The 22,947-nt window shown below is 42.4% G+C and overlaps 2 protein-coding genes across 2 annotated transcripts; one reads left to right on the forward strand and one right to left on the reverse strand.

Moving 5' to 3' along the window:
- The first annotated feature begins 3,728 nt into the window (after positions 1-3,728).
- LOC109180701 lies at positions 3,729-6,250 on the forward strand. Its single transcript, XM_019330409.1, has 2 exons — positions 3,729-4,018; positions 5,987-6,250. Exons 1-2 carry the CDS (start codon positions 3,823-3,825, stop codon positions 6,151-6,153), a joined length of 363 nt encoding a protein of 120 aa, XP_019185954.1. The 5' UTR covers positions 3,729-3,822; the 3' UTR covers positions 6,154-6,250.
- Positions 6,251-7,314: 1,064 nt separating this feature from the next.
- LOC109180700 (protein BREAST CANCER SUSCEPTIBILITY 2 homolog B-like) lies at positions 7,315-14,268 on the reverse strand. The gene is made up of 21 exons (XM_019330408.1): positions 13,909-14,268; positions 13,673-13,813; positions 12,912-13,238; positions 12,122-12,835; positions 11,910-12,034; positions 11,666-11,820; positions 11,118-11,240; positions 10,830-11,027; positions 10,674-10,755; positions 10,517-10,567; positions 10,188-10,263; positions 9,950-10,061; positions 9,801-9,872; positions 9,271-9,469; positions 9,014-9,196; positions 8,750-8,892; positions 8,622-8,684; positions 8,334-8,529; positions 8,054-8,221; positions 7,879-7,972; positions 7,315-7,698 (listed from the first exon to the last, which is right to left on the reverse strand). Exons 1-20 carry the CDS (start codon positions 14,057-14,059, stop codon positions 7,916-7,918), a joined length of 3,336 nt encoding a protein of 1,111 aa, XP_019185953.1. The 5' UTR covers positions 14,060-14,268; the 3' UTR covers positions 7,315-7,698; positions 7,879-7,915.
- Between the last annotated feature and the right edge of the window lie 8,679 nt (positions 14,269-22,947).

A 22,947-nucleotide genomic window follows, 5' to 3' on the forward strand; every position in this document is an offset into this window, starting at 1 on the left:
AGATTTCAAGTCATCATAGCATGAGGATATTTTTGTGAGGAAAAATAAAGAGAAGAAGATTGAACAACACTCTTTCATGTGCTAAATATTTGTGCCTTAGTGATCTTGATGATACGTGAGCCCTTTATTTCTGTCCACGGGTACAGCCACACCCGTAGCCAGCCTCTGCATTTTTTTGACAGCGCATTTTTACCCTTTTAAAATAGGATTTCTTCTAGCCAAAAGAACATCTTTCATTTCCCTTTCACTTCCTAGTTAGGGTTAGCTTTAGAATAGCTTAGATTAGTGTAGATCTCTTGTTCCTTTCCATTTTCCAAGCTCAAGAACATAGCAAATCTTGGATTTCAAGGCTTCAATAGAGAAGTTTTCTTATTATCTCTTCTCTTTACTTTTCATCTATGCTTTCAATTAATCTTTTAATATTGTGTATTTATTGTTATATTATGAGTAGCTAAGTGTTTTGGGACTAGGATTTGGCTTGATTTCTTGCTATTGATGCCTATTTGAGTTGTATTGCATAAAGGCGATTATTTGAGTGATCTAGGGTTTGTTGTGAAATTGTGTATAATTGTTGGATCCCAATTATATGCTTTATTTGGAGTGTGTTTGTTGCTACAAGAGTAGAGCTTGTACACTAGCCACACATTCACACACTTAATGCCCAATACGAGAGTATTTTGGGTGTTAAGGGGAATCTTTGCCTTGTGTTCTTGTTTGGGCATCCTTGGGTTGAATTTCCATGAGAGTGGAGTTCAAGGTGAGGTTGCAAGTCCAAATAGCTACGAGAGCGGTATTTGGACACTTTTGTATATCTCACTTACCCTATGCATTGATTTAATTTCCTAATCTTTAGTACAATATTTGACATCTTAGCTTGAATCAACCAAATCCCGGTCTTTTGTTTTACTTGCCTTATTTGTTATTAACTTAATCAGATCAAACCAACTCCTAATCGATAGATCTAGCTTCTAAAAGAATAGTTCTAGCTTGTGCTTAACTCCACTTTGCATCAATTCCTAACATTACAAGAGTCATCTCCAGTGGAACGATATCTAAACTCTATATTGTGATTTGATACTTGATGGATGTGTGAAAACCGTCCTTATCAATGTGCGTCGACTACGCTGACTTCAACAAGGCTTGCCCCATGAATCCATTCGCCTTACCCAACATAGACCAAGTTGTGGACAAGAGAATGGGGTGAGAACTTATGAGTTTTTTGGATGCCTTTTGAGGGTATCACCAATTTTTTATGCATGAGGAAGATAGTGAGAAAACCGTATTCACGACTCCAAAGGTGATTTTTTGTTACCTTATAATGCCCTTCTGCTTGAAGAATTTCGAGGCTACAAATTTGAGAATGGTGGCAAAGATACTTAGACGAGTCCTTGGTCGCAACCTAGAGGCCTACATGGACAAAATGATCATCAAGAGTGAGCACGCTGATTCCCATGTACGAAGTCAACCTCATCGAGGTGTTCTCCATAATTAAGAAATTTAATTTGAGATTGAATCCCAAGAAATGCACTTTGCGGTGCACGGGGTAAGTTTTGGGGGTTCATGGTCTTAAGGAGGGGCATCTAGCCCAACCAAAACAATAGGGGTAGGCATCGGTTCGGTTCGGGTGATACCTGAATTTTATTTCAAATATCCGAAAATTTCGAGTGATATTTTTGACACCCAATACCAGAACCAAATTTAATTCGGATATATGTTCAGTTCTGGTGAATTATTTTGGATTTATTTTATGTTAGTTTGGATATACCCAAAATTTTATTTTTTCAATTTTGAGTTTTTTAGTGAGTTTATTATTTGTGTAATTATATCTTTTCATATACAAATCAAACTAAAAATAAGACATAATACTAATAATTAACCAATATAATTTTAAAAATAAATATATTATTAACAATGAAATACATTTAAAATTACATATATAATTTATATTGTTATATTTATAATAAAATTTCAGTTAGTTCAAGTTTTGGGTCGGGTATGAATGAAGTTTTAATACCCGATATTCAAACTGAATTTATATTCGGATATATCGTAATTAAAAATATCTAAACGGATAACTATTCGGGTTCATTCGAAATTTAAAATTCGGTCCATATTTTGGGTGTTGGTTCAAATAACCGAATTACGCCCACCCCTACAAGACAAGGTCAAGGACATCTTGGCATAGAGCCTCTAAAGTTCATAGGGAGGTCCAACGTCTCAACAACCAGTTTGTTGCCCTAGGTCGTTTCTTCTCCAAGTAAACTAGGAAGTCCATTTTGTTTTTCCAGTTCTAAAGAAAAATAGGGGGTTTGAATGGACCTTGGAATGCCAATGGGCCTACAAAGAGTTGAAGAAATACTTGATGTCATTACCCTCGTTGGCCAAGCTAGTAAAAGGTGAAATCTTATTCCTATATCTGGGCATTTCGCAGGGTACGATCAACTCGGTACTGGCTCGAGATGATGAGGGCACTTAGCATTCCATCTATTATGTGAGCTTAAGACCTCCGAAGTGTTGAGCTCAAGTACACGCCTATAGAGAAAAGTCATATTTGTAGTAGACGTGACAATCAATAAATTGAACCTCGGGAACATCTAATTGGTTGGTAAGGTGGTCTATGAGATTGTGCCAGCTCGACGTCTTATTCGTTCTTTTTTTTTTTGTTTGAAGTGATATACTCCCTCCGTCCCATTTTGTGTGACTAATTCGGTTAACGAGGTTTGACTAGAGTTATTTTTAATTCAGTTTTTCATAATGTTACGTTTATTAATATATATAATTTAAATATTTAGAAACTACATTAAAATTACTATTACTTTTTTCTTTAAAAAAAAGTACTATTACCAATGTTGCAAAAAACGTTAGGCGCCCCCTAGGCGGCAAGGGGGCGCCTAGGCGCCGATTTTTTTTATTTTTTTTATTTTTTTAAATTAAAAATAAAATTAAAAATTAAAAATTTTTAAAATTTAGTAATAAAACATAAGATTTCCATAGTTATTTCTCAAAAACTAGTTACGAAAGTGGTTGTAAAATTGTTCAAAAGATTGTTTAAACCATCTAAATACATAAAAACTAAAATTAAGAGCTAAAGAAGTATTTTTTTTTGAGAAATTAGTGGACCAAGCGGTGGATAGATCTCGAAAAAATACGCGATTTGAAAAAAAAATTGTCCAAAACAGACAACCGAGTCAAAAGTTATGCAATTTAAAACACAATATATATATATATATATATATATATATTACAAAAATTAAATTTAAAAATAATCAAATAAAAAAGAGTTGGTTTGACCAATGAATTGTAAACAAAACAATAGAAGTATTTTTTATTGACTTTGTAGTATCTGTTTAAACATAAGTCAACAACACCTCCACTAAGGTTTGTTTGATCTCATAACCTCCCATATGAAAGAGATCACTACATGTCATCTGAGCACAAGGTGCTTGGCACAATGGGAGTACCAAATTGGTCAAATAAACATATTTATTGATTGTATTAAAAAAAAATAGTCTTTAATTAAATTACATTATAATTATAATACATTTGATATTGGTTTTTTTTAACCTTTAATTTTAACCCTTAAATCTAGATTACCCAAAAGGTTGAACGGATCGAACTGATTTGACCTCTTAGAAAATGTATTGGCCATTCAAAAATATTAAAAAAATTTTGACCATTAAAACTTTAAAATTAAACTTGTTTACTCATTATTACTCTTCACAAACAAATACCCCTTTGGAGAAGCCTTCTAGCTTTTTAAGGTTAGGCTAGGAATACGCACAAACATTTTTGCACCTAAAAGAAAGAAGAATTATTGAAGGAATGCTAAGAATGGCAAACCTAAAAGATGTGGCCTACCTTCAGCTTGTTGTTGTTGTATTGGTTTTTGGTGTTGAATTGAGGCAGGAGGTGCAAGCGGATTCACCTTGCACAAGGGCCTGCCCTAAGGAATGCTTGCATCAGAAATCAGAAGATCCAGCGGTTTGTTATTTCTCATGTGTTGATCGCTGCACAAAAGGTATGCATTGTTGCTTATTTCAAGGGATGTAGCTATGTTGGAAAGGCTGTGATGTTGATCAATATCATATATACCATCTTCATTTTGTAGTATCCGGGTATAAAGAGTTAATACTATACCAATTAACATGACAGAATTTTTCATATATATATATATATATATATATATATATATATATATATATATAAAAAGTGCATCATGTATTATGTGAATGTGCAGTAAAATGGTTTACATTTTAGAATTTATAATTTAGTTTTTTTTTCTTACTTTGGTTTAAAAATTGACTTTAAAATTTAGTGGTTATATTTTACTTTTAGAATGCGCCTAGCAATACTATAAAGAACACCCAACAATATTATAAAGTTCTTTATAGTGTACTTTATACCCCTATAATCATAGTGTACTTTTCAATGTTATGGCACCTAAAGGTTGAAAATTATGCACTTATAGTTTCAAAGGTATGCACCTATGATTACCGACCAAAGATAACATTTTAGAGTTATATGCACAAAACGATGTAAACTTATGCACCTTAAGTTCTAAAGTTATACACCCAACGGTCAAAATTTACGCTCTTAAGTTCTAAGTCATGCACTAAAAAGAAGTAACAACATGCACTCGAAAAGGGAACAATATACACCCAAAGAAAAAGATGAATATGCACTAAATTAAAAGATAAACTATGCACTCAAAGAAAGAATAATATACACCCAATAAATTAAATAAAAATAATGCACCCAAAAAAAAAAAAATGAACTTACACTAAATTACAGATGAGAAAGGTGGGGAAGGCTGAGTAGTGTACCTCTTCAATGCTTAAAATTTTGGAAAGGCATTGAGTAGGCTGAGTAGTGTACCTCTTCAATGCTTAAAATTTTGGAAAGGCATTGAGTTTGTATCTAAGTAGTAACTCTTTAGTACTATTTATGATGGATCCCTAAATAAATAAATAAATGCATTAATCTAACGGCTGTAGCTAATTTCGGCTAATTTTTGAAAATTTAAAGATTTAAGCGGTCCTGGTAAGTGGGGGGTGTTATGGTAATTGTAGTGGTTATTTATATCAGTCGCTTGTCAGTATACACCAACAGTGTTAACAAAAAACATCAATAGTGTTAGGAAAAGGCACCACAATGAAATGCAGAAATACACCAAAAAACACACAACACACCCAAAAAATACACCATATAACTCACCACCCCAATGGTGTATTCTGAACACTGTGTGATGCTTTTAGTCATACTTAGTGGTACGTTCTGGTGATGCGTGTGATGCTTTTAGTCATACCTAGTGGTGCGTTCTGGTGATGCGTATCGAATTTGTGCATGTTTTTTTTGTGTGCATTTTCTAACATGGATGGTGTATATTTGTATAACTATTAGTGCAATCGCACTGACCGCTCGGGAAGGCACCAACACGAATTCTCAAATACACCACAGTAAGGTTAATAATGCACCAATAACGAACATAAAACACACAACACTATGGTTGATATATTCTGATGCCCAATGACGACTTTAACCTTGCAGTTCGCGTACTATGAGAACGCGCGCGAAAATATCGGAAAAGCCTTGATGAATGTGATTCGTTGAATTTATCTAATCTAATGGCCTACAATTAACCGCACCGCCGCACCTAAGTGCACTGCCGCACTTGAACCTTCCTCTATATATATATATATATATATATATATATATATATATATATATATATATATATATATATATATATATATATATATCATCACCAATATCACCATATGTATATCGTACACTTTTACACTTATATAAACTTGCTACATATATATGTAATAACATTTTAATTATTTTATTTATTCTTTTCATCATGTCCTATTATTCAATTTTAAACTATATTATATATATATATATATATATATATATATATATATATATATACTAGAATTGATTGCTTCATTCTCTGATCTCCCATGTTGCGTTACGTTGATAGGGGAGAATGCAGAAACGGGTGTTCACCAACCCCAAGGAATGAAAGAAGAAACAATCGGAACTGATGAGACGAAGAATACTATACCAACAACCAAAGACAGTGACGTCCTCAAGGACCTCATCATCAGCAATTATGATACCAAGCCACCCAGCACCAAACAACATTAATTCAACTGCTTAAACATAATTGTAAATATATATTTCTCATATCAAATATTGCATGTTGTGCGATTAAATAACTGTTAAATTCTTAATGACAAAAATATACGGAGTAGTAAAATTATTAAGATGAAATACAATAGAAATTTTCAATACATTTAATTACGATGTTAACAATTTTTAGGGGAATAAAAAATAAGAATGATAGAACTGGAAAGAATTTGTAAGTATATAAGAAAATAATATAATATACAGACTAACAATGAAAAAGATTTCACTAATGCATTTTTCACTAATGTTAAAACCTTATTATTATTGATTGTTATAATTTTTTAATTAAATGCTTAAACATAATTGTAAGTATATAAGTTCATTTGACAATATATGTTATTGTATGGTTTTTAAAAAAGAGAAGGGAAACTTCATAAACTGCCACGCCCCTTTCTTAATGCTGAACAAGGAAACTTCGCCCAAAATCCAGAGAGAATCCCAAGAAAATCTCCTTCCACCGCCTATGAGCACGACACCTGGTTGGGGCGTACCAACCCAACCGCCTTTGCAAAGCAGGCAACCTTGCCCACACACACCACACCCCACCACCCGGAAAGGGGTTTGGCCACTGGATCCTTCCCGCCTCTTGGGTAACGCAGTCAATCTACGGACTCCGAGCGCTAGAATATAATCCTAACTGGATACCCTACCCAAACGCATCCATCAATAGCAACACTAAAATATTTTAAGTCAACAACAATTTCATTTGGCCGGTTTTGGACCATGGTCCAGTGTATAACTGCTAAGTATGCTAACCATACTGCTAACCGAGATCAGAGATTATTATGCAACCTAAATTAAATGTGGGGCCTCTAATGCTGGGAGATCAGAGGAATTGTCAAAGCCACCCCGGTCCTTAACTGATAAGCCAATATTAATGCATGCTAGAAGTTGGAAGTGGGGACAAATCCAGCCACCTGCTGCCTGCAGATCACATACAGATAGAGCATGCATGCTGGAGTTTATGGTCATTGCAAAGAACAGGCCGGCCGGGAAGCCGAGAACGATATCTATTGGGGGCCTGAGAGTTCAGTTCAGGTAAGTTCAAGGGAGAGGAACCAATTACTAGAGATCAATGAAATTGGATGAACCAATCAGCTAATAAAAGCAAATAAAGCATTAATCTGGATGAGCCAAATATACTCACCTCAAGACTTTACTAGTACAAGAATCAGAATTTACATTTAAATGGAAGGAATTGTAAGCCATTTTGCCAGCACTAGAGATCAATCTGGCCATACCCCTCCTCAAAATGTTAAGAACTATATGCTACAAAAATAAATCATACAAGAACATTATTTCCTCTAATCAGATCACAAAAAGCTGTTTTAATCATAAACTAGTTTTGGGATCTTAAGTCATAGAGATTATACACATATTTCCAACAAGTGTAAAGGTTCTGAAGTTTTATCAGTTGATGCTGCGCCTTTGTATTGCCTCAATTCCTTAGTCTGGCTTGCGCCACTCCTCCCCTTGTACACTATGATTTTCAGCCAAGAATTCCTTTATCCATGGTTCATATGCAGAAGTATGGAAGCAGTTCACAATTATTTAATTAGGCATCTAAACCAGCATTCATTTATTTGACCAAAACTAACATCACTAGAATTGGAAAAAGAAAACACAAAGTGAAGAACACTTGTTCCAAAACACAGCAAAAAAGTTGAATGCTCTGTATCTTACCTTCGAAAAAGATCCAAGTTTCAGCATACTTGAGCACCTATGCTACCGAGTTGCTGATAATGGATATAACTTTCCCCTTCAGCTGTTCAATTCTCTGCATCACATCATACAAAGGAATCTAAGTCTAAGACACAAAATCCAATATGATAGCATATGAAAACCTAAAAAAGCATACCGAGCCAGAGGTCTTCACCCAGTTTTTGAGAAAAGAAACGGATCTTTTAAAATGAGAACAGTGTGGATGATCATAACTTAAGTGATAGGTTGAAGTCTCTGTCCCTTCAGCCACCCAGAGATGATTTGTCCGATCTCTATCTCTCTTGATAAGATTACAGAAACTTACCTGCAAAGACAACCCACCAGGCTGAAAATTAAATATCTTGAACACAAAGGCTTGCCCTTGGCAAATCCTGACAACTCTGCCCATGAAATGTACCAAATATAGTAATACACACCACTGTTCCTTCAGGATAACTATGTTCTGGTGCAAATGATTCATTTTCAGTGTTCACTGAACTGAAGCTGATAGCCAACAATGAATTATCCAATGCTGTTTGCGATCCATCTGTTACGAACACCCACTGCTTCTTTTGACGAGCAACTGTATGCAGCTCTCCCACATAAATGACCAGTGCAACAATATCAAATTCACTGAGAAATCCATGCAATCAAACAAATAAATGCAAAATTTTCTTGCAGGATCTCAACTTGACGCATTAAAGCAAAGATCAAAGTGACCTCACCTCGAGAGAGGAACTTCACCCAAACTAGACAATGAATTTGGTCTTCGGGGACTGAAAAATGGCCTGCAAAACCTCTGTTACTACTTCCATGACTTTCTGCAGCTAAAGAGAAAATGACATGAGCTTACCAAAAATATTGAATTCCAGAGGAAGATAAGGGTTGCCATTTGGTTGTTGATCCTCTTGTTTGCAAGTGGAGGGTGTTTGAATCAGAGCTTAGGGCCACAAGCCCTGAAACAGCATAAGCCTGCCCCTCAGTAAGCTCCACTTTCTGGGGAAGTCAATTGGCAAAACATGATAGAAAACAGTATAAAGTATGTATTGGCTGGAAATATCAGAATTGCAAGGATACCAAGAAAACTTATGAGATTTATTTGAAAATTTTCATTAACCTGTTCTTCAGTTGGATTCCAGATAGTAATTAAGCCATCTCGTGTGGAATGTCCTTGTCGAGTACTTTTACTGGTTAATCCAACAACTCTAACTCGCATAAATGGAGTAACATCCCTCGTTTTAAGACCAGCAGCTTCTAGAGCTCTGTCAAGAGATTTTTGTGTATGAGACTGCTTCTTGGCCTGTCATTAGAATTCACATTCTCAGCAACATCTTCTAGGAACAAAGAAACAGCAAATACAAGAAGTCAACTCACCTCTAATTTAGCTTTATAAGAAGAAAATGAGTTTAGTTGTTCAAAAGTCATTTCTGCCATAAGAATGTCTGGTTCAGCTGCCGTCTCAAGTATCTTTAAGAGTTTTGCCCCTTCTTCACTTTCATAATCATTGCCAATAAGGATATCTATGTTTGTGTTTTGAATTTCAGAGGCCATTCCCTCCGCAACAATGGACCTTCTACTCCATCAGAGAAATAATTCTAATATCAATTGAAATTTCAAGATTGAAAGATAAGATACATTTCTTGATCATAATTTAAAAGCATTCTCTTTGTCATTTTATTTTTGGTTCACCTGTGTGAGCCCAAGGGAGGGAGTTTTACAAGCTAGTAAGCTACTGAACATTAAGATTTTGCTTACAAAAAACTTTTGCAGCCAAGAACAAGAATATAGCTAATGAAAGATGAATGGAAATTAGATATTACAGGAACTAAAAGAAAATGTTTCTATATATTTGGTATAATTTGTTGTGCATGAATCAAGAACTGCTAAAGTAAAATCAGATATACCTTTGGTTATATTGATTTATTGCTTTAGCTTCCATCCTTTCATTCCTCACAATGTATCCTCCATTACTTAATCTATTTAATACGAAGCAGTAATCAGGCTCGGTGCAGTAAAGAAAATAATTTTCAAGTATGATAGGATATTGAGTTACCTTTCTCTGTATAGAACAGGGTATATCCTAGAAATTCCAACCAATGTAATAGGGACTGCACCTCCAGAATCCTTGATAGAATTAAATGCTAGTGGAACACCTCTACCCTTACCTACAGACAAAGATACAAAGCAAAACTAGAATAGATGAAAAGAAAATTCTCTAGTACAGGTACATGGTTTTATGTGTACAAGTCAGTAATACTGTTCTGTATTATGATTTAAGAGTAGTTGCTTACAAAATCCTAAGCGGTCAGCCCAATGTGCTCTGTACGTCCCATTTATATGCAGTACTAAACTAGTTTCCTTTGAGACCTGAAATTAAAGAGAATATCAAGGTTAGAGAAATGCTCATAGATAAAAGAAGAGTAGATATTGTGTAAGACCATCTCACATGAGACGTAATACTTTTTAGGTAAAATGTAATACTTCTATGGATCCATAAAAATTATTACTCTGTACATTTTATCTAAAAAGTATTACATATCTCACATAAGACAGTCTTACACAAGACTTATTAATAAAAGAAATTCAGTAAACCAACTTGATTAAAAGTTTAAGCGGTAACCTCAAGTGGTGAAACAGGCCCCACCCAGCCACATAGGCTAGCTCCCCAGATCTTCAGATGACAACATAAGATGTAAGCAAATGTGGCACCCCAGAAATTCAAGTTATGTGTGCATGATGAATTGAAGAAACCATAACCAAGGGAATAGATGCAATACCCTGAGTTTTTGGCCCAAAAACAGTTTTTTGGCAGCTAACATCTTGGACAATATTCCATCTAAAAGAGCAGTAATTGAATACCTGTTACACGAAACATGAGTTTTGAACAGTCAAGTACTGGAGCTCATAATATCTACTGATAGCACTTCACATACCACCCATCAGTTAGCTCTATTTTTGAAGTTCTTTCTACCCCAACTGGCAATATAGGATGATCTTGAGGTCTAACTTTGGAGTCACAGACTGGGTCAATGGAAGAAATGCACAACACCATCATTGAAGAAGGTGGTGCATCACCTTCTAGAATTCTTTTAATTGCAGATCGATGACCATAATTTACTTCTCTCTCATATCTGCATGAAGAGGAATGAGCAAATCATTGCTTAAACTAAGAAGTCCAAGAATATAGGGTAATAGTGATTTCAAATGTTAATAGAGGGTACCTATATTTTAACTCTTCCAGCACATTGGAGAATGTCAGCAGTTTCCCAGAAAATTTAGCAGGAAAACATCTTTCATAACATGCTAGCTTCCAAACAATCCACTTATAGTGATTTGCAGCCCACCTACAGTAGTGGAGAAAACCCATCAAATTATTAAATTTTTGGCACAAAATGTTAACAAGAAAGAAGATACATTTTGCTGATTAACATCCTATACTCCTATTGATCAATGAAAACCCTGCAATATATTAGGATACAAAAAAAAAAAAAAAAAAAAAAAAAAAAAAAAAAAAAAAAACTAAATGTCCAATACTTGTTTTCAAAAAATTAAAAAAAAAAAATGTCCAATACTTCAATAATAAGTACATGAATATAGTATAAATTTATCACTATGACTAACAAGAAACAAGTTCATTCAGAGGAATTCATATTGTGCATTATCATTTAAAAGGAGAATATGAATAAATTACTCTCCTAAGTGCATGCTTGAAATGATACCATAGATTGTTTTGTACAACATTAACAAACAAAATAGTGTATGAAATTACACTTTAGAAAGGTATTGCTCTGAAGCCCCAAAATGAGAAAGCATTCGGTAAAAAGCCTCTATTCCAAGAACACCCAGGCCAGATTCATCATGAAACACGTATGTTTCAGCAGTTGCCGGATTCATTGTCCTCACCTGATCTCCCACATTCACTAGCTGATTCATAAGAACAGGAAACTTTAGCAGCAGAAATAAAAAAGCAGAATCTAATTCTTCAACAGAATAAGTATTAAAGTCGATAGCACCTTGGTTTGTAAGCATGGGGGCTCTCCAACATATTCCTTCATATACAATCGCACAACCTCAAAGGGGTACCGATCTGAAACCCTTTGTTTAAAGGAGGATTCTTTTGGCGCTAAATTCGACATCCCTATTTAAGGTACATCCAGCTATACAAGTAAAAGACAGATAGCAAAGAGAATGAGGAAGTATGTACTAAGATTGTAATATGATTTACCATTAGGAATGACTGACATGTTCTTGTTCAGAGGGGGAGTAAATTTTGCTACTCGGGGCCTCTTGAAAGGAGAAACAGAATTCATCCTCCCAAGTCTCCTCGTCCCACAAAAATTTTGCTTGCCATCAGTATGTCCAGGGGCAATAGTGTTTGAGATATCAGTTAGCACCCTAATTGATGATCTTTCAAGCGGTGTAGGACTTGAAGCAATATCTTTTTCAGTATAACTGATTGGAAGCATATTGGACTTTTGCTGTAAATGGTGTCGATGACGAGGAATACCATTGTAAGACTGAATTGCACTGTCATCCGCAACTGCATCAAAATGCTTGATCAAGTTGTTTGCTGGATGCATATTCTCTAAACTAGCAGATAATGGTCTTTTTTGTAGAGTCGACTTCATTGGAGATGTAAACCTGCTGGAAGAACTTTTACCATTTGCTGAACATTGATACGATGGAGTACATGATTTGCTTTTGTTTATTGAAAGGTTAGAGTTGGACTTCCTGTTGTCAGAAAATGAAAACAATGGAGAAGCTGCATCCTTCTCATCTAGGAAATTACTATGCTCTGTATCTCCAAGCAGGCTCTTTGCACGTTGCAATGCATCACTAGAAACTGAAATGGATCTCCCACCAGCTGTTTGAAACTTGATTGCATGTGGTTTATGGGAGAAGTGGAAAACGTTGGGATTAACCCCACCTGAGTTGGATTCTAACAAATTAAAATTTATGTCAGATGGGAACATCAGAATAGCTGGACGCATCAGAAGATTAAATGTTAGTCATACCCTCAGTCCTTCGTAAAGGAAATGAATTTTGCCAGCCAAAAGGGTCATCAGCAGAAGCTGACAATCTGTTTGCCTGCTCAAGGTCTTGAAAAGTCTCAGTTTCTTCCAAGTTCAATAACTTTCTGGCTCTTACAAGACCTGCTGGTGATATAGTGACTGATTTACCAGACCCTGTCTGAAACATTGAATTTGACATATTTGCTGCTTTCCGTGAGCTAATCAGGAAAGCAGGTTTTGATTGATTAATTGCATTATCTGAACCAGTGGGTAACATAAGATTCTGAAACCCAGTTCCACTCTCCTCTCTACCATTTTCACCTGCAAAGGCTGCAAAGGACATGCAATTTGAAAACTTACCTACATATCTTGCACTACAAACCTAAAACAGCTTTATAACAAACTCTGTGATACAAGACAATAATGTTCAGTTCAATTCTTCAACACCTTCAGGTTTCTTTCAATTTTTTGTATTGTTAAGATTTTAAATCCTTATTTCAATGTTCAAGCACTTATGCCTTCAATCTAGAGATATATTTATATGATAGAACAAATAAGAGCGAATCACAGCACACCGCAACCTAAAGACTGCACAAATTGGTACTCTACACAAAACAGATGAAATTTCCTTGGAATCCAGGCATCTCAAAGTATTGGACTCGTAACTTGTGCAATTACCAATTACTATATTCCATAATTAATAAATAATACCACGTATTACGTTAAATTGCAGAAGGAATTCGGAATCAGGACAAAGATTGCACCTTCTTCATCCCGAAGAATGGATAGTGCCTTGGCTATGGAGGATTGCTTTACTGCCATGGGTTTCTCCAACCCGTCTATGAAAATAGAAGCCTTCTCCGAGGCCGAATTTCCATTAGAATTCTCCATTAACTTTGCACATCCTACACTTATAATCAATATATGACCAAATATAGGCACAAAATTTGGAACTTCTAAGTTTATGGATGTAGAGAGAGCAGAAATAGGTGGTACGTACCTTGACGACGCAAGAGATCCGTCATGGAGGGAAGGCAATGAGAGTCCAGAGGGGGCATTGGAGCAAGGACACCGCTTGAAGACGGTTGTTGATCAGACATTTCCCATCGGAAAGTGTTTCCGGCATCGGAATGAATCTGCCACGTCGGCATTTTCCGGCAAAGCCTAGGCCCTAGGGTTTAGACGTCGACAGAGGTTTCTTCCCTGAGTTTCAAGTGCTGTTTTTCCTATTCAGTGTTTACAGCTGAAATGTTAAAGGAAGCGGGAAATTTCGAAGACGAAAAGGTGTGGCGCCATCTTCCTTTTCTCTTGGGTCATGGCCCACGGGCCACGGGCGAGGCCCCTTGGTGTCTTTGGTTGCATGACTTGTGCCATCATTATGCTGTGTAACCGTGTGCACCTTGCAAGGTGGATACGATGTTATGTTCATAATTACTAAATTATATATTCATAATTATAAAATTATATATTTATAATTTTTTAACTTTATATTTATAATTAATTAATTATTAAACTCTATATTCACTATTACATAACTTTATATTTGATACTGCTAATTCTACGTAAGCAATAATAAAATGAACCCGAGACCAATTAAAGCAAGTAAATATCTTTATTGATCGCGGTAAAGGCCCTAAGTACAATCTACTTGGTTGCACTGAGTGCCGACTGACTGCGGTCGGGATTCTCTAGTAACAACCTACCGATCGTCCAAAAGTCCCTTACACTGTAGCTACTGTGGGTATTTATAGCCGCTGCGCCGGAGACACAAATCCGGTCGTTCGGCATGCTCTCCACGTAGCCACCACGTGTCATCCCCCCGGGTGCCCTATCTGTCGCCACAGAGAGCCGCCACGTGTCCTTTATCAGCTCCCTCGCCAAAGGGCTACCGCTCGGTGGTCGACACTACCGCTCGGGCAATTCCCGGTCGCTTCCCGACCGGGTTCTTCATAAAAAGCCCGACCTGCTACCTGCAAAGACAAAAAGACAAAGACAAAGGCACCTCGGTCGTGGCAGAGCTATGGCGGTCGGGATATTCCCTACCAAAATCCCCCCAACCCGGGCCTTTTTTACCGTCCGGGAAGAAACGGGACGGGATGAAGAAGCCCAAACGTCGACCATCAAACCGACCGGCCAGCTGTCATTCCTTCCCTCGCCACGTGTCGGCCACTGCCGGCCTCGGCGATTGCAACGGTCGCCTCGGAATCAGTGCGGGTCGTGTCACGCAAGTGGACTCGTTTTCCCGCCTAAATGCTCTCCTATAAATAGGCCCTTGAGGCCTTCATTTGAACTTTCCTCAATCCACTGAAGCAATCGGTACCCTTAGAGAGTCCCGAGCAGCAGTTTAGCGAACCAATCGAGCAAACCAAGCTTCAAGTTTTCTTCCAAGTATCATCAACCGGTAAGCTCTTAATTCCTTATCTTTTTCTTCGTTCTTAACTTTGCGTAGGAGTAGGGTAGAACTAACTCCGATCTAACTTCCCAAACCCTGTACTAACCCCGACCGACCTTTAGGTAGAAAAATATGTCGGATTCGGACAGCCAGAACGCTTCAGTCGCAGACTACGACAACACGATCGAGCAGCGCAGCGAGGAGGTGGACATCATGTCTTACTCTCCAGAGGTCGAGCAACGACCACAGCACATACCCGACCAAGCCCCCGAGCCAGAAAGGTCATCGAGCTCGTCGGGGACATCAGGGTCGAGCTCTAGCAGGTCGGGGAGCGATGAGACGTCCACGAGCGAACGAAATTCCCCGGATGCAGGCGTTAGGGAAACGCCTACGAGGGTAATAGGGGATTACCCTCAAGCTGAGCCCGAGGTGGGACACCGGGCAAATGAAACGGAAGCGGTCGAGGAGGACCCGGCCGGGCCGGCGACGCCAAGCGGGGACGGGTTTGAGTTCCTCAACAGCGAGAGCGTCGAAGGCCAGATGAGCTTGCTAACGAAAGGGGAAGCAAGCAGAATCGCGGCAACTCTCGCCGGTCGGGTCGAATTCGACACCAGCAGGCAGCTCGGGAATATCATCGAGCGGCACCTGGGAAAGTGGCTCGGGATGCATTACGATTCGTTAATGGCCCCGATCTCGTTCCCCTTCTCCAGCCTCCTCACCGCATTCCTGGGTTACTACCAGGTCGTACCCGGTCAGATCTGCCCGAACGCACATCGGATGATTGCGTGCTTCCCCCAAATTTGTAGTCGGCACAACTTAGCCTGCACCATGGAGCTCTTCAACTTCGTCTACCAAGTGAAGGTGCTGGCAGCCGCATACGGGGGTGGATTCCTGATGACGCAGTCCCGAGCAGATAAGTGCTCGATTGAGGGGCTGCCCGGGAACAACCGGGGGTGGAAAAACCGGATCTTTTCGGTAAAATATGATCCGTGAATCCTCCCAGTCGAGAGGGTCTGGAGCCAACATTTTCGAAGGCAAGTCATCCCAGTCGTGACCCAGACCCTCATAGATGCTGTGACCAAGATCTCGAGCGAGATTTACGAGTATCGCATCTTCAAATCGCCTGAGTGCTACGAAGCGGCCCAGCTTCCCGACCCGGTTTACGACCTGGCCGAAAAATACAAACCCGAGCCGGCGGGTGTAACAATTGCAAGGATGCCCGCTCGGGGCAAAAGGAAGGTTAAAGGTTCGAGGCTAACTACTTTCCCCGACCCTTAATATTCTGACTGCTCTTTATCTTCCCGACCTAACTGTTTATTTTCTATTTTGCAGAAATGGCCGAATTCGGAGATGACGACACTTCCCTTCCCCCACCCGCCAAGATTTCCCTTGGCGGTAAGAAGAAAGCGAAGGCGAAGCCAACCGGGCAAAAGGAAGTCCTGGTGGCCCGACCCCTGGGGACCTCGACCATCACGACGGCCAAGGGCTTTGTGGTCGAGCCGAGCGACGTACTGATTACCCGGGTGGAAGTCGCCCGGGGCAAAGAAAAAGCGCCGGAACGGGGCGTAACTGAGGTGGGCGGTATCAAACGCCGCTGAGAACAGCATAGCCCGAGCCCGTCAACCGGGCGAAATAAGGACGAGTCGTCCATACTAGCCCGAATCAGTAATGCCGGGCCAGTTAAAGAAGATTTGGGGAAGATGACCCCAACTCAAGTGGCTGAACGGATTGGCCACGACCTGGCCGAGGTAAGCATCTTCTTCTTCTAAACTTTATGCAAGTGCTTCTGGTCGGGCAATGCTAGCCGAGCTGACTAAACATTTTTTCCATTGCAGATCTCCCGAGCGGCTCAACTTCTACAAGGTCGGGCAATGCTAGCCGAGGAAGCCGACCGTCACAAGAAGATGGCTGCTCGACGTCTTCAGGAGGTTAAGGACATCCAGGCCGAGCTGGAGAAGGTCCAGAAGGCCTTGAAGAAGAGTGAGGAGGACCGGGTCCTGGCGGAGAAGGTCGCCCAACGGGCGATCGGGGAAAACAAGGAACTGAAAACCCGACTGGAGAATCCGGATGAGCTGGCCCAATCAGCTTTCAAGGATGACAAAGTAGGCTCAGCCTTCCTCACAGCCGCTCGACGGACCAAGGTCGGGGAGGATCTAATTCTATCCTTTGGTCGGTGGGCCTTCAAGGCCGGCCAAAGGAAGATGCTGGAGAAAGCTCAAAAGCGATTGGGGCAAGCTCTCGAAGGAGACGACCTCCAACTCGTACTGTCTGCACTCCCTCCCGACTTGGCTGATCCCGGTCCTTCCCCTTTTGCCTCAAAGGAGACTACGGCCAACCCGACTACGTCAACGGGAACCACCCCGAGCGAGGCGGGTACTTCTAAGAAGGACGAAGCGAAGGAGACGAAGTAGTTACGGCTACGTTATTTTGTAATGATCCTAATCGGGAGCCCGGTCCCGAATTTGTACCGGGCACTCTTTCCGACAATCAATAAACTTATCTTTTATTTAACTTGTACCGTTCGTCTTTCTTTTCGCGTTTTTAACTTTTAGCCATACACGCACCGACCCTAACTGCTCGACCTCATGACCTTTTGGCCCGGTTATGCAACAATCGAATTCGTTTGAAGCCCGACCTTATGGGCTTAAGGCCCGGTCGTGCATCTGAAATTTCGGCATCATACTGGCCAACCCGATCAGGTTTACCCGATCTCCAGGCCTTGACGAAATTTTTTGAAAATGGGTAAGCCCCCACGGTCGGGTTTTTCCGAGCGACGGGCTTATAGATACTTAATGGGTAAGCCCCCACGGTCGGGTTTTTCCGAGCGACGGGCCTATAGATACTTCCTTGTCCAAGCCCCCACACTATTGTGTTCTCGAGGCACGAGTGAGTGCGATAGTCGAAAGAAGTGGAGTGGATCGGGGAATTATGCTGAGAGCTCCTGGCTTCCCCGATTAGTGGCGTGACCCGAATGTCCGCCGAGGAGGAGCGCGTTTGACCGGTCGATAGGGTCGCTCGGTCGATGTATCTTTACAATGAATTAAACTGTATGCAATGAAGGTAAAGAAAACAACCGATCGGGCCGCCGTATGCAAACGGTCGAGCAATCACCGATCGTATATACATTAAACCCTCCCGCACGCAGGCGGTTAAACAAATATTTACAACCATAAATTTAATTACAAATGACGACCGGGACTAACTCGCAGGTCGAGCCCCGACTTCGTCCAAAGATTACAAAAAATAGGCTAATGCCTAAACATGACGAGGTGCTCGGAATTCCAAGTCCCCTCGATTACTCGACCGGTCGTTGTCTCCAGTCGGTATGTACCCGGCCGTACTATGGCGCTGATGATGTACGGCCCTTCCCAGTTTTGAGCTAGCTTTCCGCCTTCCAAAGGTTGACTGGCCTCCCTTCGTCGTAGAACGTAATCTCCCACCTGGAAATAGCGAGGGTTGACCCGAACATCCTTCGAACTCTTGACCCGCTTTTGATACTCGGTCATACGCCGAGCAGCTAGCTCTCTTTTTTCCTCGACCCCGTCGAGATCCGCGACCATCGCATGTTTGTTCTCCTCCGCATTGTAGGTTCTCTCTCGATCGGTCGGGATCTAAGCCTCGATCGGGAGTCGGGCTTCTGCTCCATAAACCAGGGCGAAAGGGGTCTCCAAAGTAGCTTCCCTCGGGGTCGTCCGATAAGTCCACAACACATATGGCAACTCATCGGCCCAACTACGACCAGCCGAGTGTAGCTTCTTTTTTAGACCTTCCAAAATCGTCGGTTAACGTTCTCCACTTGACCATTCCCCTGCGGGTAGGCCACCGACGATCGGACGTGAGTCGTCCCGATCGTGGCCAAGAAGTTCTGGAAATACTGGCTTACAAATTGGCGGCCGTTGTCGCTGATGAGATGCACGGGCACACCAAAGCGGGAAATCACATTGCGCCAAAGAAACCGAGCGCACTGCTGAGATGTGATCATGGTTAAGGGCTCGGCTTCTATCCACTTGGAAAAGTAATCGATGGCGACAATCACGAACTTTCTCCGACCGGAGAGCTGAGGGAAAGGGCCCAAGATGTCTACCCCCCACCTAGCGAATGGAATTGCAGTCGTGACCGGCTGATAGAAGGTTGCCGGTCATCCAGGCATTCGAGCAAACAGTTGGCACGTCTCACATTCCCGAGCTAACTTTTCACAGTCTAGCTGGAGGGACGGCCAATAGTACCCGATCAGCATGATACGACGGGCTAACGATCGGCCTCCTTGATGTGAAGAACAAATTCCCGAATGCAATTCCTTCATGACCAGATCGGCCTCAAATGCGGTCATGCAACGCATAAGAGGTCCTCCGTACGATCGCCTGTAGAGACGACCGTCCAAGACTTGGAACCTTGGGGCTCTAAGCTTGGCCTTCCGAGCACGCTGGGGGTCGTCTGGGAGTCGACCGGGCTCGAGGAACTCCTTTAAATCGGTGATCCAATTGTCTTCTACCGGTTAGATCGGATTGACCGGTAGGCGATGGATGCTATGTCTCGGGATCACCAAAATTCGTGATATCTTCGACATATGTTCCGGGGCGTCTTGAGCCAACTTTGACAAGATGTCCGCGTCGGCATTATCCAATCGGGGTATGTGCCGGACGGTATACCCCCGGAACTGAGCAAGCTTCTCCATGGCTAGGTCTCGGTATAACTGTAGACGCTCTCCATTGACTTCATAATCTCCGAGAACCTGCCCGACCACGAGCGCGGAATCTGTTTGAGCTCGAATGTAGTCAGCCCCCAAGTCTCGAGCGCACTGTAAGCTATTAACAAAGGCTTCGTACTCGGCTTCATTATTGGTCGGATGGAACTGATACATGAGAGCAAAATAGACTTTGAATCCTTCCGGGCTCGTGACTACCACTCCTCCTCCTGCTCCTTTCTTGCTACTCGATCCGTCAGTAGCCAACGACCACCACTCAGCCTCGGGATCCGCAACCTCGGGGGGTCGGGTATCCCGGGCGGTGCACTCGACCAAGAAATCAGCGAGGGCCTGACCTTTGATAGCCGGTCTCGGTCGGTATTCGATCGCATACTGGGTCAACATCAACGCCCACTTGACTAGGCGACCGGATGATGAAGCAGTTCGGAGGACTGGCCCGATCGACTGATCGGTCAACACGCGAATCACTCGACCTTGGAAATAGGGAGCCAACTTCTTCGCGGCAATGTATAAGGCGTAGACGACCTTTTCTAACCGGGAGTACCGGAGCTCGGGACCATGTAGCGCGTGGCTTATATAGTACACCGGTCGCTGGACCCCTTCCGGATCGGTTCGGCACAATACTGCGCTTACTGCACGATCGGAGACAGCGAGGTATACGTCTAGCTCTTCTCCGAGCTCGGGCTTTGAGAGCACAATTGGTGACATGAGATACTCCTTCAGCTCATCAAAAGCCGCTCGGCACTCTTCGTCCCAGACGAATTCATTAACTTTCCGCAATACCTTGAAGAAAGGTAGAGCACGCTCAGCTAACTTGGAGAGGAATCGGCTGAGAGCTGCCAACCGACCGGTCAATTGCTGGACTTCCCGAATGGTAGAAGGTGGTTGCATGTCCAGAATCGCTTTTACCTTGGCCGGGTAGGGCTCAATTCCTCTCTTAGTCATCATATAGCCGAGGAACTTGCCGGTCTGAACCGCAAATGTACACTTGGTCGGGTTCAGCCGCAACTGGTATTTCCTCATGATCTGGAAGCACTCCCGGAGATCCCGAGTGTGGTCGGATCGGTCCCGACTCTTGACCAGCATATCATCAATGTAAGCTTCCATCGTTCGGCCCAACAGATCGGCAAAAAGCATATTGACCATTCTCTGATAGGTCGCTCCTGCGTTACGGAGGCCGAACGGCATCACTCGGTAACAATACAACCCATCCGGGGTCACAAAGGCTGTCTTGCTCTCATCTTCATGGTGCATCATGATTTGATGATAGCCCTTGAATGCATCCATGAAGCTCATCAACTCGGCCCCGGCCGTCTCGTCGACCATCTGGTGGATATTCGGTAGAGGATACGGGTCGAGCGGACAGGCCTTATTGAGGTCGGTGAAGTCTATGCACATCCTCCAAGCTGGGGGCTTTGGAACGAGAACAATATTAGCCACGGGGATAGATCACCGGTCGGATGTGCTCGATCGCCGCCATCTTCTTGACTTCTTCTCTAACAAACTCGCGGCGATCGGACGAAAGATGCCGGGTTTTTTGCACGACCGGCTTTGCTGTGGGATCGACGGCTAGCTTGTGACAAATTACCGATCGATCGATCCCGGGCATGTCTTCCGGCCCCCATGCAAAGATATCGGCATACTCTCGGAGTATGGCCAAGATTTCCGCTCGGAGCTCGGGTGTGAGGGCCCGGCCAATCTTAATCTTCCTATCCGGTCGGTCCTCGGATAGGGGAACTTCTTCTATCTCCTCGGAGGGCTCGGGTTGTTCCTTCCGATCCTTAGCTTCCTCCTTGGCTATGGTGTTCACCCGGGAAGACGAACCGGAGTCACGTCTGTTGACCGCTCGGGTGTAACACTTCCGGGCGGATTGGACGTCGCCGCGGACTACACCGACCCCATTGGGGGTGGGGAATTTCATGCACAAGTGGGGCATGGAAATTATCCCACCGATCTTCATAATGGCGGGTCGGCCTAGGATAATGTTGTGGACGCAATGGAGGCTGACCACAACAAATTCCAGCTCCGTCTTGATCGACTTTGGAGGTGTGCCAATCTCAACTGGGAGCGTTATCTTTCCCTCGGGGTAAATAAGAGCCCCGGTAAAACCCGACAGTGGTACACCGACCGAAGTCAGCTCCTTCCTGTCAAGGCCAAGTTTCTCAAACACGTCCAAATAAAGGACGTTCACACTGCTGCCAGTGTCGACCATAACCCTCTGGACATCCGTCCCTTTCACATCAATCGTGACCACGAGCGCCTCCATGCCGTGGTCGCCGCTGCTGGGTTGATCTTCCAGGGTGAAGGTTATGGGCTCCATCTTTTGCCTCTTCCCGGTCTCCCGGGAATCCACTACGGCGACCGGGCAATTACTCCGCGGTCGGGAAGCGTCCTCCAATCCACCGAAAATGACGTGGATGGTTGGCTTTCCTACTGGTCGGCTGCTAGACGGAGGGTCAGTGTCCCGTCGGTAATCACGACGATCATCTCTTCGATCGTCTCTTCGGTCCTGACCTGACCGATCGGAGCGGTGATGGGAGCGCCGCTGATCTCTCCGATCAGTGTTCCTCTTGGGGTCTTCTCTCCTCCCCACACACTTGTCCAACTTCCCAAGTTGAGCAAGTCCTCTAGCAGTTGGCGCAAGTGGGTACACTCTTCAGTGTCATGCCCAGCGCATCGGTGGTAAGCGCAATGCTTACTCTTGTCGGGGCCGTCTCGATCAGGATGGGGGAGTTTGATGAGATTGCAGGACTGAGCGTACTGCATGGCCTCCGCTGCGGATCGGTTCAAGGCCGTAAACTCACCAGGCCTGGTGCGGGATCGGGGATGGTCATCACCCGACCGATGTTCCGCCCGGCCGACCGGTTTACGGGACGAAGACCCGACCTCCTGCGAGCGCTTTACGGCGTTCGCCTCGCCGGCGTTGGCATAATCTGTGACCC

Source organism: Ipomoea nil, unplaced genomic scaffold, assembly GCF_001879475.1.
Source record: "Ipomoea nil cultivar Tokyo-kokei standard unplaced genomic scaffold, Asagao_1.1 scaffold1034, whole genome shotgun sequence".
NCBI classification, from domain to species: domain Eukaryota; kingdom Viridiplantae; phylum Streptophyta; class Magnoliopsida; order Solanales; family Convolvulaceae; genus Ipomoea; species Ipomoea nil.